The sequence below is a fragment of the Nycticebus coucang genome, chromosome 4 (genome assembly GCF_027406575.1).
Source record: "Nycticebus coucang isolate mNycCou1 chromosome 4, mNycCou1.pri, whole genome shotgun sequence".
NCBI lineage: Eukaryota > Metazoa > Chordata > Mammalia > Primates > Lorisidae > Nycticebus > Nycticebus coucang.
In genome coordinates, this window is record NC_069783.1 from 36,946,086 (window position 1) to 36,959,791 (window position 13,706).

The 13,706-nt window shown below is 43.8% G+C and overlaps 1 protein-coding gene across 2 annotated transcripts in view; it reads left to right on the forward strand.

Moving 5' to 3' along the window:
* GALM (galactose mutarotase) overlaps positions 1-13,706 on the forward strand; it is a 79,537-nt gene that overhangs the window by 27,246 nt on the left and 38,585 nt on the right. For both annotated transcript variants that reach the window (XM_053587721.1, XM_053587722.1), the window contains exon 4: positions 8,912-8,993. In XM_053587721.1, the coding sequence (XP_053443696.1) occupies positions 8,912-8,993 (82 nt within the window). The remainder of the gene's footprint in view (positions 1-8,911; positions 8,994-13,706) is intronic.

Below are 13,706 nucleotides of genomic sequence, written 5' to 3' on the forward strand. Positions count from 1 at the left end.
CTCTCCTGCTTCTAATCTCCCACTTTGGAGAATGAGCTAGGGCCGTGGCTAGAAAGACCAACCCAGTATGGAATTACTCTGGCAATGGGATCCCCCACCGTTGTGACCAAAAGGGCCCAGTAGAGGGCTCAGGTCTGGGGGAATTTCTCTAAAGATGGAAGTTATAGAGAAAGATAGAAGGAATACATAGAGATGCTTCAGACAAATAACCAGCTATCTCAGGAACTCCCTCTCGTTGCCTTGTAATGTGTGCTTATGCTGGCTTCCCTTCTTCTGCTTCTGCTCCCTCCAGATAACTTCCAGTGAAGGTGTCTCCCACATTTACACCATTGGAAATGGACCTGGCCAAGCCCCTTTTAGATACGCTGCCCATGTGTGTGTGTCTCTCTGTGTAGACTCCCAGCTCTTCACAGAGCTTTGCGTGGCCAGTCACGGCCTGCACGGTACAGTGGAAGGAGCACTGGACTTGGATTGAGAAGACCTGGGTTTAGTCTGAAACAAGGAAGGAAATTAAAAAAAAAAACAACTGATCTGGGTTTTTAAGATTAATAATCATATTCTCAATTTCATAATAATAGCTACCTACTATTTGTTGACCACTGTGAGAAGCACTTTGTAGACTGGGTGCAGTGGCTCATGCCTATAATCCCAGCACTCTGTTGGCCAAGGCAGGTGGATCCCTTGAGCTCAGGAGTTCCAGACCAGCCTGAGCAAGAGTGAGACCCCATCTCTACTAAAAATAGAAATATTAGCCAGGCGTTGTGGCAGGTGCCTGTAGTCCCAGGTACTTGGGAGGCTGAGGCAGAAGGAGTTTGAGGTTGCTGTGAACTAGGCTGAGGTCATGGCACTCTAGTCTGGGCCGCAGAGTGAGATTCTGTCACACACACATACACACAAAGGAAGCACTTTGTGAATTTTTTGGGGGGGAGACAGAGTCTCACCTTGTCGCCCTCAGTAGAGTGCTGTTGCATCACAGCTCACAGCAACCTCCAGCTCTCGGGCTAGGGTGATTCTCTTGCCTCAGCCTCCCGAGTACCTGGAACTACAGGCGCCTGCCACAATGCCCAGCTATTTTTGTTGCAGTTGCCACTGCTGTTTTAGCTGGCTGGGCCAGGTTCGAACCTGTCACCCCCGGTATATGGAGCTGGCGCCCTACCCACTGAGCCACAGGCGCCGCCCCACCCAGCTGTTTTTAGAGATGAGGTCTTACTCTTGCTCAGGCTGGTCTCAAACCAGTGAGCTCAGGCAATCCACCTGCTTTGGCCTCTCAGAGAGCTAGGATTACAGGTGTGAGCTACTGCGCCCGGCCACTTTGTGAAAATATTGATAAAGACTCTCAACCCAGCACAGGGGTAAAAAGACAGTGGGAGGGACACTTGAAATGTCCACCTGAGAGCAGTGCAGAGCCACTGACAAGCGCCTTAGGTGAGCCCCTCTACAATAAATCATTCCTTCCTAATGGCAGTGTCTCAGCTTGTTGAGGAAGCCATCACTCCAGATAGATCAAAAAACTTAGCTAAACTCTGTAGATTATATTACTTATATGTTACTTCCTCTCTATCTGAAGAACTCATCATTGTCCACTAACTCCATTCATTTTGGTGTGGTTTCCTACCAAAAAATGATCTTCACAGCCAACTAGTAATATCTTGCACTTTTACACTCTTTTAGGAGTTTGCTGATGATGTGCTAGGTTGTTTTTTTCCCCTAGAATCCTCAAATAGCAAAATTAATTAGTTCTTAATACAATCATATAAAGGTCTCCCTTTGAAAATGAGAAATATGGTCTTTCATTTGCTTGTTCCTAACCTTTGGGAATGTCTACCATCCTTCTTCAGATTTAATTTAATTTATTTTTTTTTTGGAAACAGAATCTTACTATGTCACCCTCGGTAGAGTGCCGTGGGGTGGTGTCACAGCTCACAGCAACCTCAAACTCTTGGACTTAAGTAATTCTCTTGCCTCAGCCTCCCAAGTAGCTGGGACTACAGGTGCCCACCACAACGTCTGAGTATTTTTTGTAGTAGTTGTCATTGTTGATTAGCTGGCCCTGGGCTGGGTTTGAACCTCGGTGTAGGTGGCTGGCGCCATAACTACTGTGCTATGGGCGCCGAGCCATTCTTGAGATTTTATTTATTTCATTTTTTTTGAGAAAGAGCCTCAAGCTGTCACCCTGGGTAGAGTGCCTTGGCAACACAGCTCACAGCAACCTCAAACTCCTGGGCTCAAGTGATTCTCTTGCCTCAACCTCCCAAGTAGCTGGGACTACAGGGCCTGCCACAACGCCTAGTCATTTTTTGGTTGTGGCTGTCATTGTTGTTTGGCAGGCCCAGGCTAGATTTGAACCTGCCACCTCTGGTGTATGTGGCTGGTACCTTAGCCGCTTGAACTACAGGCGCCCAGCCTATTCTTGAGATTTTCTTTTTTTTTTGGTAGAGACAGAGTCTCACTTTATCACTTTATCACAGTAGAGTGCTGTGGCGTCACACAGCTCACAGCAACCTCCAACTCCTGGGCTTAGGCGATTCTCTTGCCTCAGCCTCCCAGAAGCTGGGACTACAGGCGTCCGCCACAACGGCCAGCTATTTTTTTTGTTGCAGTTTGGCCAGGGCTGGTGAACCCCCATATATGGAGGGTGGTGAACCTGCCACCCTCGGTATATGGGCCGGCGCCCTAGCCACAATCAACAGGCGCCGCCCCATTCTTGAGATTTTAAAAACTAACAAAAATGAAAGCAAAACAAAAACTACCCAGGCATAAGATACTCTACTTTTGAGCGGCACCTGTGGCTCAGTGGGTAGGGCGCCGGCCCCATATACTGAGGGTGGCAGGTTTGAACCCAGCCCCGGCCAAACTGCAACAAAAAAAATAGTCAGGCATTGTGGCAGGTGCCTGTAGTCCCAGCTACTCGGGAGGCTGAGGCAGGAGAATTGCTTAAGCCCAAGAGTCTGAGGTTGCTGTGAGATGTGATGCCACAGCACTCTATTGAGGGCGACAAAGTGAGACTTTGTCTCAAAAAAAATAGAAACTCTACTTTTTACAATAAGTTCAGAAAATGACAGAAATAGAATAAAATATTGTTTAAGGTAGTAATGAGTTGTGGTGATATTTGTCCGTTTTCTACATTTTTGATGCTTAGAACATCCTTTTTTATAATGGGGGAGATCTAAAGGAATAGGTTCAGAAATAGGAAGAGAAATTGTGCATGAAGGATTTTATCTGTTAAGAATTACTAAGGCATTTCTTTTTACCATCCTTCCATTCCTATAGTGACTTGGAGTGACAAGTATTTTTCAATCTCTTTCCAAAGGCTGAATAGGTTCTCAGATCAGAGACCCCAACCAGAATATTGGTCAATGTAAACTCCCTTCTGCATCCTATAGGTTGAATATCCCTTATCCAAAATGATTGGGACTATAAGTCTTTCAGATTTTGGAACATGTACTTACTGGTTGAACTTCAGTAATTCACAAATCCAAAATCCAAAATGTTCCAATGAGCATTTCTTCTGAGCATCACAATGTCATTCAGAACGCTTCATATTTTGGAACACTTTGGATTTCGGATTTTCTTTTTCTTTTTCTTTTTTTGTTTTTTGTATTTGTCTTTCTTTGATCTCGGTAGAGTGCCATGGTGTCCCTGCTCATAGCAACTTGAAACTCCTGGGCTTAAGTGATTCTCTTGCCGCATCCTCTCAAGTAGCTGGGACTACAGGCGCCCACCACAACGCCCAGCTATTTTTTTGTTGTAGCTGTCACTGTTGTTTGGCAGGCCTGGGCCGGGTTTGAACCCGCCAGCTCTGGTATATGTGGCTGGTGCCCTAACCACTCAGCTATAGGCACCAAGCTGGATTTTAGATTTTCTGATTAGGTGTGTTCAACCTGTATCTCTGTAAGTGCAGCTCGAATCCACAGCCACCAGCTTCCAGGTTGAGGGTGAGTGGGGGCTGCCCGCCTTGAGGGACTCTCAAGTAGCACTGGATGATCCTCCTTGGGGCCCAAGCATCAGCCCATCACTTCTGAGTTTGAATATTATCCCTTCCTGGGGGAAGGGATAACTATGTTTTTCAAAGAATGGAAAAATGTATTTAGGTTGCAGGTTGTTTTTTGTTTTTGTTTGGTTTTTTTGCTCTTTCTTGTGTCTGACATAAAACTGGGAGAACTTGTTTCTTACTGAAACTTTACTTAAAGAACCAAGAAAGCAAGTCTAGGAAGATTTGAGATGAAAAGTTATAGCTGTGGTTTTGGCATGACCAAATAGATATGTCATCAAGAACCCAAGTTCTCACTTTGGGAGGCCGAGGCATGTGGATTGCCTGAGCTCATGAGTTGGAGACCAGGCTAAGCAAGAGCAAGACCCCACCTGTAAAAATAGCTGGGTGTTGTGGTGGGCCCCTGTAGTCCCAGCTACACGGGAGGCTGAGGGGATAACTTGAGCTCAAGAGTTTGAGGTTGCTGTGAGCAATGACTACATAGCACTCTACTGAGGGTGACAAAGTGACACTCTGTCTTAAAAAAAAAAAAAAAGAACTCAGGTTCTTCCCTTTTTCTATCAGCTTCCTCCGTGCTTGGCTTTTGTCTTCAGACTTGTCCCTTCATGGTCACAAGATGTTTGCCACACCCCAGAAATCATCTCATATAGTCATCTCCAAAGACAAAACGGATGTATTTCTTTTTTTATATCTCTAATGTTCCCTTTTTTAAATTTTTGCATATAAATGGTTTATTTAAAATGTTTTAAGGATGATGTTCCCTTTTTAAGAACAAGCAAAACCATTCCTAGAAGTGCCCTCAGCAGACTTTCTCTTCCATTTCACTGGCCAGAAATATGGCCCATGCTATGCCTAACCCAGCTGTCTGCGAAGTGATTAGACCACCATGATTGGCTAAGACCTGTCAAAATTCACCCTGGGGAATAGGGAGGGGGTCCCGTTACCTGAATACATGGCATAGGACACAGGATAATTCAACACATCAAGTTTCTGTTCAGGGGGGAAGGGACGGTACTGGTAAAGGAGTTGTTGTGGCATTTGAGTAAGTTCCCAATCGTGTCTATTCACAGAAAGACAAATATAATATGTTTTGACATATAAATGAGAGCTAAATTATTTGTATACATGGAAGCAGAACGAGGAGTGATGGACAATGCAGACTAGGAAGGGTGGCGGCCTGGGAGCAAGGGGCTGAGGGTAGAATGGTGGGTGCAGTGTGTGTTGCTGCAGTGATGGACGGACGGATGCACTGAGGCCTGACTTCACCACCATGCAGTATGTCAGTGTAGCAAAATTGCACTTGTATCCCATGAATGTAATGCAGATAAAAGCAAAACAAAAATAGCATGGGCTAGAGGTGATAAGAGCTGAATAAAGCCATGGTGGTGCGGTGCACATAAAGGTCTTTAAAGCCTCATGCAGGTTTTAAGGGGCTCTATAAATGATTAATGTTACGAACTGGTAGCAGCCAAGCAAAGCTAACCAAAACAAACGCTGAACTCAGAGATGGGCCTCAAGTTCTGTTTGTGAATCAGCATTGCTTGCCAAGTTTTCATCTGCCTTGAAAGGAAATGATTCTAACAGTAATATTCCACCAGACTCAATCATTGCAATTTTCCAGGCCAAAAGAGTCATAAAACAAAGCATGCTTCTTTTTAATGACAGAATGTTAGTACTAAGGGTGACCCTGTGATCCTTAAGACAGCGGGTGCCTGATGAGTGTTCCTTTCCTTTCCCTCTGCTAGGTTTCTTCCTAACATCCTTGTCTCATCACTTTATTTGGTGTGTGATTTTCAGATTGCTTCATTTTCTCCCTGCCCTAGTGCTTAAAAAAAAAAAAAAAAGAAAGAAAGAAATTCCTAAGCAGGTTTAGTGATAATAATAAAACACTGGAAACAACCTTCAAATCCATCAATAAGAGAATGGATAAACAAATTACGATATTATAGTATAATGGAATACTATACAATGATAAAAAGGAACAAATTAATGATAAAATAACATGGATCATCTCAAGAGCATTATGTTGTTTGGCAACAGTGAGGTACAAAAGGATGTGTACTGTATGATTCTATTTATGTGAAGTTCTAGAACAGGCTAAGTTAATCTGTTAACCATATAAATGAGAACAGTGTTCTGGTTATAAAGCATATTTAGGATAAATGATAGGCCAGGAGTCTAAAGAATGACCTCACCTCCCTCAGGCTTTCCCATGAATGACGTTAGAGAGGTTGTGTTCCTCAAGTCTTACTTGTGCAAAGGAAGGACGGAGGAGCTTCAGTGTAGACTGTCCTTTTCTTTTCTTCACACTGTCACCTGGGCTAGATTGCCATGCTTCAGTCAACTTAGCTCACGGCAACCTCAAACTCCTGGGTTCACGCGATCCTCCTGTCTCAGCCTCCCAAGTACCTGGGACTACAGGCACCTACCACAATGCCTGGCTAATTTTTCTAGCTTTAGTAGTGATGGGGTCTCACTTGCTCAGGCTGGTGTCAAACTCCTGAGCTTGAACAGTGCTCCTGCCTCAACCTCCCAGAGTGCTGGGATTACAGGTGTGAGACACTTTGGCTGTTTATGTGGCTCCCTATTTAGTGCTGCCAACGCCTTGACTCAAAGTTTTGTACCCCTGTCTGGACTGACCCAATGCCCTCTGTGTTGAGTATTGAATACATACAGCCAAGTAAATAATAGTAGTGGCAAAATCTCTTCCCTCAACTCCACCCCTGTCAGTCCCAGAGGCAACAGGATGGCAGTATAGGGAACCATCAGGACTGACAACCCCTGTAGTCTAGACCTGTCCTAGGAGGGGTACAGACCTTCTTCCAGCTTGGACCAGCATTCAGGTTAGAACAGGGACCAAACGAGTAGTTAAGATGGAATATGGGCAGATGAGAGGCCCCCACCTCCCCACTCCATGTACCCACTAGACACAGAACTTCCTAGTAGTGTCATTAAAACAATTCCTGTCATATTTAGACACAGATTCTCATAGTCTCTAAAATCTTGGCCTTTCTTCTCAAAATGACTTTCATAGAGTCTTTTTCCAACTAACCTGCAACCCTCTGCCTCTCTCTGCTTACTTTTTAGTTTAGCTTAGCTCAGGGTTTCTCACCCTTGATGCTGTTGACACATGGGAGTGGGGACTGCCCCGTAGCCTCCCTGGTGTCCCCCTACTGGATGCCAGTAGCAGCACCACCCCCAGTCATGATGATAAAAAATGTCTCCAGAAATTTCCAAATGTCCTTTTCAGGGCAAAAACACCACTAGTTGAGACCCACTGGTTTAGGTTATTTTTTTTTCTGGCCAGCGCTGGGTTTGAACCGCTACCTTTGAGCACAGGGGGCCAGCACCCCACTCCTTTGAGCCACAGGCGCCGCCTGGTTTAGGTTATTTTTGAGCATTCACTAAGCAAAAGCCCTCGCTTGGTTTCCTGTCCCCATCTTCTGCTGTGATGCTTTAAAATACGTTACTGTTGATAATTAAAAAAAAAAACAACCCTTGTGTTACATGGGTGTGGTGGCTCACGCCTGTAATCCTAACACTCTGGGAAGCAAAGCTGGCTGGATTGCCTGAGCTCATGGGTTCGAGACCAGCCTGAGCAAAAGCGAGACCCTGTCTCTAAAAATAGCCAGGTGTTGTGTCGGGGGCTTGTAGTCCCAGCTACTTGGGAGGCTGAGGCAAGAGAATCACGTAAGCCCAAGAGTTGGAGGTTGCTGTGAGCTGTGATGTTACGGTACTCTACCGAAGGCGACGTAACAAGACTCTGTCTCAAGAAAAAAAAAAAAGCCTTGTATTACAAGCACATATGCTTACAATATTTTCATCTTTGCAGAAGCACAACACACCTTTATTAAACTGTTCTTCCCAAGAACCCTGGAAAAGGCAAAATAAGCCCAATTTACCCAAAAGGAAATGAGATTCTAAGAGATTAAGTGATTTCCCTGGGGCTACTCAGGGAGAGCTGGAACCAGACCCCAAGCCTTCTAACACTGATCAGCACTTTTTGTGCCAGCCTTCAGCTCCCTGAAAAGGCAGGCTGCGGGAGGTAGACAAATTCTCAAAGGCAGGGGTGCAGTTCTGATTCCTGGGCTTCTATCCTGTAGCTGGGAGTGGGTCCTCTAGATGGGAGCTGGGCAGAGAGGGCTGCCAGATGTCTCTCCCCATCAGAAGTGATCTTGGAGCAGGGCCTTGGCCTTCCAAGACCTGTGTGTCCCTGGTCACTGACCCTTGCTCTTCTGTTTGCCTGGCATGTGAGGGGAATAGAAATAAAGCCTCCATAATAAGGTCCAAATGCTTTTGAACCACTGTTCTCTCTGACTGTTCACCTTCATACTCACTCCATTTAGAAGAGAAAATGCTTGCACAATGGATGCTTCTTCCAGATTTCCCAGTTGCTATATTTAGGCCCTATCTACCTATACGTAAATGATCATGTTCATTCTTATTTACTTATATTTTTGGTAGACTGCCTCTGGATATATTCAATCATTACCATTGGGCGGTGGCTCACACCTAGCACTCTGAGAGGCTGAGGCAGGTAGATCCCTTGAGCTCAGGAGCCGGAGACCAACCTGAGCAAGAGTGAGACCCAGTCTCTATTAAACATAGAAAAAAAAAATAGCTGAATGTTGTGGCAGGCACCTGTAATCCTAGCTCCTCGAGAGGCTGAGGCCAGAAGATCACTTGAACCCAGGAGTTTAAGGTTGCTGTGAGTGAAGCCAATGCTATGGCACTCTACCCAGGGTGACACAGTGAGACTCTTTTAAATTTAAAAAAAAAAATCATATTAATCATTACAATTGGTCAAATGGGATTTGTGAAGTTATTGCCAATGCCTAAAATCATTTAAACAAGAGAAGTTATAAAGCCAATATATCAGACTAAGCAGTAAATCTTCTTTCCTCTACCCTTTCCTCCCAGGGTTCCCCAAATATATATGACCATGAAGTTACCATAGAGGCTGATACTTACTTGCCTGTGGATGACACCCTGATTCCTACAGGTTGGTGAATTTAAGCTTTTTTTATGCTATGTGGAATCATAGATTGGATCTGGAGCCTGAGAAAGGACATTATTGGGGAAACTGGTGAAATATTAATAAAGCCTGTAGTTTATATAGACTTATACCCATGTTGATTTCTTAGTTTTTATATTTGTACTGTGTTTATGTAAAATGCTAATATTAGGGACAGCTGGGTAAAGAGTATGCAGAGGTGTGCTACTTTTACCACCCTTCTGTGAGTAAGTCTCATATTATTTCAAAATTTCAAAGTAAATAAATCTGGGTAAGGCATTCCTTAAGTTTACTAGACACCTACCTGCCTTACACTAACTAGGTAAGGCCTTTTATTTTAGTTTTACCTCTTTAATGAGTTAAGTTTATGGCTGCTAGTTCAAAAAAATTTTTTAACTTCTTTCAAAAATAATTTAATTAATGAATCTTTAATTAAATCATAACTGTGTACATTGATGCATTTATGGGGTTCAGTGTAGTGATTTGATATACAATGTGAAATGCTTACATTGAACTGATTAACACATCCATCAAAATTATACTCTTTTCTTAATAGTTTTGAAATGTACCATTGCATCATGAGATGAAGTCCCCCCAAATATCCTCCCTCCTCCTGCCTCCCCTCTCCTCTCTCACCTCTTCCCTTCTACTTTCTGGACTATAGTTATGTTTTACCATTTGTATGAATGTATAGGTGCTTATGTATTGTTTTCATAGTAGTATTGAGTACATTGGATCCTTTTTTCTCCATTCTTGAGATACTTGCTAAGAAGAATATGTTCCGGCTCCATCCAGGTAAACATAAAAGATGTGAAGTCACCATCTTTTTTCATGGCTTCATAGTTCAAATTTTTTACAAGGAAAAAGGGGAGTGTATGAGCCTGCATTCTAAACAGCAACTTCAGTTAACGGCTGGCATTTGAAACTCCCATAACTAATTGGGATAATAATGAGAAATTGAGATAAAAGGGCTAAAATTTTTACTGTAACAGTTTTTTAATATTTTCCTGGCTCCAGGGCTGAGTTTAAAGGCTTTTATATTTGTCTGGGTAACAGCTGTTATCTTCTGATATTCACGTGACTCAGTAGACAGGCATGAGTAAGTTGAGCCATCTGGTCCCAGATGCAGAATTATTACATTAGAACTATCTATGAACTTCAAGGAAAAAATAGTGGTGGCTGCTGTTTTGTGACTGGATAAGCAACCTGAACGAAGCAGCTTATAAGTAGAGGTTATGAAATAAGTATGTGTTTATTTGTGTATATTTATAAAATCTTATGCTATCCTGTTGTGTTTTGATCAAACACATGCATAATTAGTGCCATGTAAAGAATACTTGACAGTGCCATGGCTCGCGCCTGTAATCCTAGCACTCTGGGAGGCCAAGGTGGGTGGATTGCTTGAGCTCAGGAGTTCTAGGCCAGCGCCCTACTCCTTTGAGCCACAGGCACTGCCTTTTTTTTTTTTTGAGACAGAGTCTCACTCTGTCACCCTCAGTAGAGTGCCATGTTGTCCCAGCTCACAGCAACCTCAAACTTTTGGACTTAAGCAATTCTCTTGCCTTGGCAAGAGTGAGAACTCATCTCTAAAAATAGCCGGGCATGTGTTGGGAGCCTGTAGTGGGAGGCCAAGGCAAGAGAATTGCTTAAGTCCAAAAGTTTGAGGTTGCTGTGAGCTGGGACAACATGGCACTCTACTGAGGGTGACAGAGTGAGACTCTGTCTCAAAAAAAAAAAAAAAAAGGCAGTGCCTGTGGCTCAAAGGAGTAGGGCGCTGGCCCCATATGCCGGAGTAGCAGGTTCAAACCCAGCCCCGGCCAAAAACTGCAAAAAAAAAAAAAAAAAAAGATAACTTGACAGGCTTGTAAGAGATGATTGTGGCAAAGCACAGTAGAGCTTACTGCGCAGTCTGTGGACTACATAAAACTCGTCTTCGTCTCAGTTCCGCATCATAAACAGTTTCAGCGTCAAACTCTATACCTTGTTGAAATATTGAACAACTATAAGTTGAGTAGAAGCTGTGAGCTCTGGACTCTGGTACCAAGAACACTTGTGTCACTGGCATAAAGACTTAACTAACGTCGCAGCAAAGAATTCCTGGTTGCGCACGCAGCCAAGCAATAGCGGCAGGTTTGTTGAGTGACAGTGGATAGGCTTGGAAAGACTTGTGCAGAAGCAAGAGGACCGACCAAAGAAAGGGAGTGGGCAGCTCAGGAAGAGCAACTGGGTTCAGAACCCCAAGACTTGCTGCTTTTTTTTTTTTTTTGTGGTTTTTGGCCGGGCTGGGTTTGAACCCGCCACCTCCGGCATATGGGACCGGTGCCCTACTCCTTGAGCCACAGGCGCCGCCCAAGACTTGCTGCTTTTATTTGTTAACGTCAAAGAAGGCCGGGTGGGCAGCATTCGTCTGTTCTCATAGTTCTCTGTTTTTCTCACAATGGGTGTCAAACCACAATGTTAATTTATTACACTCGTTATGTCATGGGAGAAAGGTCACCTGGTGCCTGTGTGATGCAGGGAAACTAATGGCTCTTTTCTTCTCTAGTCTGTTCCTTCAAGGGCTTTCTGTTCGAGCCCGTCGACTAACTTTTCTGCCCCCCCTTCCTTGCTCATACCTCACTGACGCCCTACTCTAACAGTTCTAGTCTTGGCTTTTGATATTAAATAGCTAGGGCACCTTCAGTATTTGCAAATACTTTAAACATGCAACCTCTCTAGACTCCCATTTCCTTTTCTGCAATTAGGAGGGATGTTGAACCCAATCAGATTTTATGGACCAGTAAATTTTCTTCACAAAACAATTTGGAAGACACGTGGTGTGCCCAGAGTTTCATTTTTCCAAATTAGAAAGTTATCCTATGAATACAGGGCTATCAAAACTAATTGGGAATGTACATGTTATGTTTCAATGGAGAGCTTTTTAAAAAAAAAATTGGTAGTATCAGTATAGTAGGCCTAGTTCTTTCTGTTGACTAGTTTGTTAAATTCCCTCAGATGGTCAACTTACAGAGGTTCTACTATAGCTCCATCTCCTTGAAATCCATTAGAGCTCTATCATAGAATTGAATAAGTTGCAACAACTTCAGAGGTCATGAAAAATTTATAATTCTTTCCTACCTAACCATCCATAGTTCTGTGTGTTACACCTGCTTTTCCAGCAATACTTAAACAGAAATTATAGCATTTTTTTCTTCCTATTTTGTCAAAAGTGCCTGAGAAACAAGCTAATTGTGTGATTCCTTTGAAACTTCCTCCCCCAAATGGACCGTAACTGCTACTCTGCATGTCAGTGATGTAAGAATCTGTGTGTCTTGGGCGGCGCCTGTAGCTCAAGAAGTAGGGCGCCGGTCCCATATGCCGGAGGTGGCAGGTTCAAACTCAGCCCCGGCCAAAAAAAAAAAAAAAAAAAAAGAATCTGTGTGTCTGGCCCACTTTTAGCCAAGAACAAATCTTTAGGAGACCATGTTTCATCTTACTTTTTTGTTTGTTTTTAAATAGAGACAGAGTCTCACTGTCTTACCCAGGCAGGTCTCAAACCACTAGGCTTAAGGGTCTTGTAAGTGCTAGGATTACAGGCAGGAGCAACTACACCCAGCCTCATTTGACTCTTAATGTTTATCAAAAACCCATGGGAAAGTGGCTTAATTCTGAGTTGAGTCAAAAGGGCCTGCCTGTTATTTGATCATTCTGAAATGCCTTCCCTATGTTGCTAGGCTCTCCGGGAGTTGGCAGTCTAAGTGGAAGGGTCAGCCAGAATTGTATCCATTCACCTGGAAAATATCGAGATGGACATAACTGGGAGACTTTTGGCACAGTGGCGGCAGGGGTTGCAGGGGGCGGGGCGGCAGGTAGAGGAAGTAAGAGGTAAATAAAACCTGGAAGGGCAAGTGGAAGTTTGCCAGGCAGTGAGGAGAAAGTTGTTCTAGATAATTATAAACAAGCCTAAGCCGTGCAGGGAACAGCAGGACTAGCCCAGGGAAGTACTGTGCTTCTTGGTGGCCTGGAGAGGTTGGCTGGGGCCATGTCAGATCTGCAGTGGGCTCTGTGTAACTGCAATCCCCGGGGTAACCCCAGGCTGGCCTGGAGTTCAGGGCAGACTGACAGCAGACTCACAGGTATACCTGAGTCCAGGTCTCAAACTTATGGGTATTCAGCTAGAGCTGGACTGAACCACAAGGCCACTTCCCTGAGGTGTGTTGCAAGAACCTGTTAGACCAGCCATACTCCATTAAGACTTCTGAGAATGGATAGAGCGCTATCTAGAGACCAACGTGTTGAGAAAAAGAGATACTGATTATCTGTGCAATGAGGTGAAGCTTTATGGTAATAGTAGCTAGTGTTTCAGGGAGGACATTAAATCATCCACACCATAACCCTATAAGGTGGATTCTGTTCATTTGTCTTATTTAATACATGAGAAAACTATAGAATAAGGAGTTTAAATAACTTACTGAAGATCACCCAGATAACAAGTGGTGGAAAGCTAGATGGTCTGTTATTAGAACTCAGGCACTTAACTAAACTCGTAGTCTACAGACTTGCTTAGATAGCTGAAAAGTTTAGGTTCAGGGAAAGAGATGGAAACGAGAGAGCAAAGAAAGAAAACTAAATCAATTTCTTAACTATGATTACAAATAGTCAAGAAATGGGAAGTAAGCCAAAAGCAAACAACAGGCTCGGCACCAGCACAGTGGTTATGGC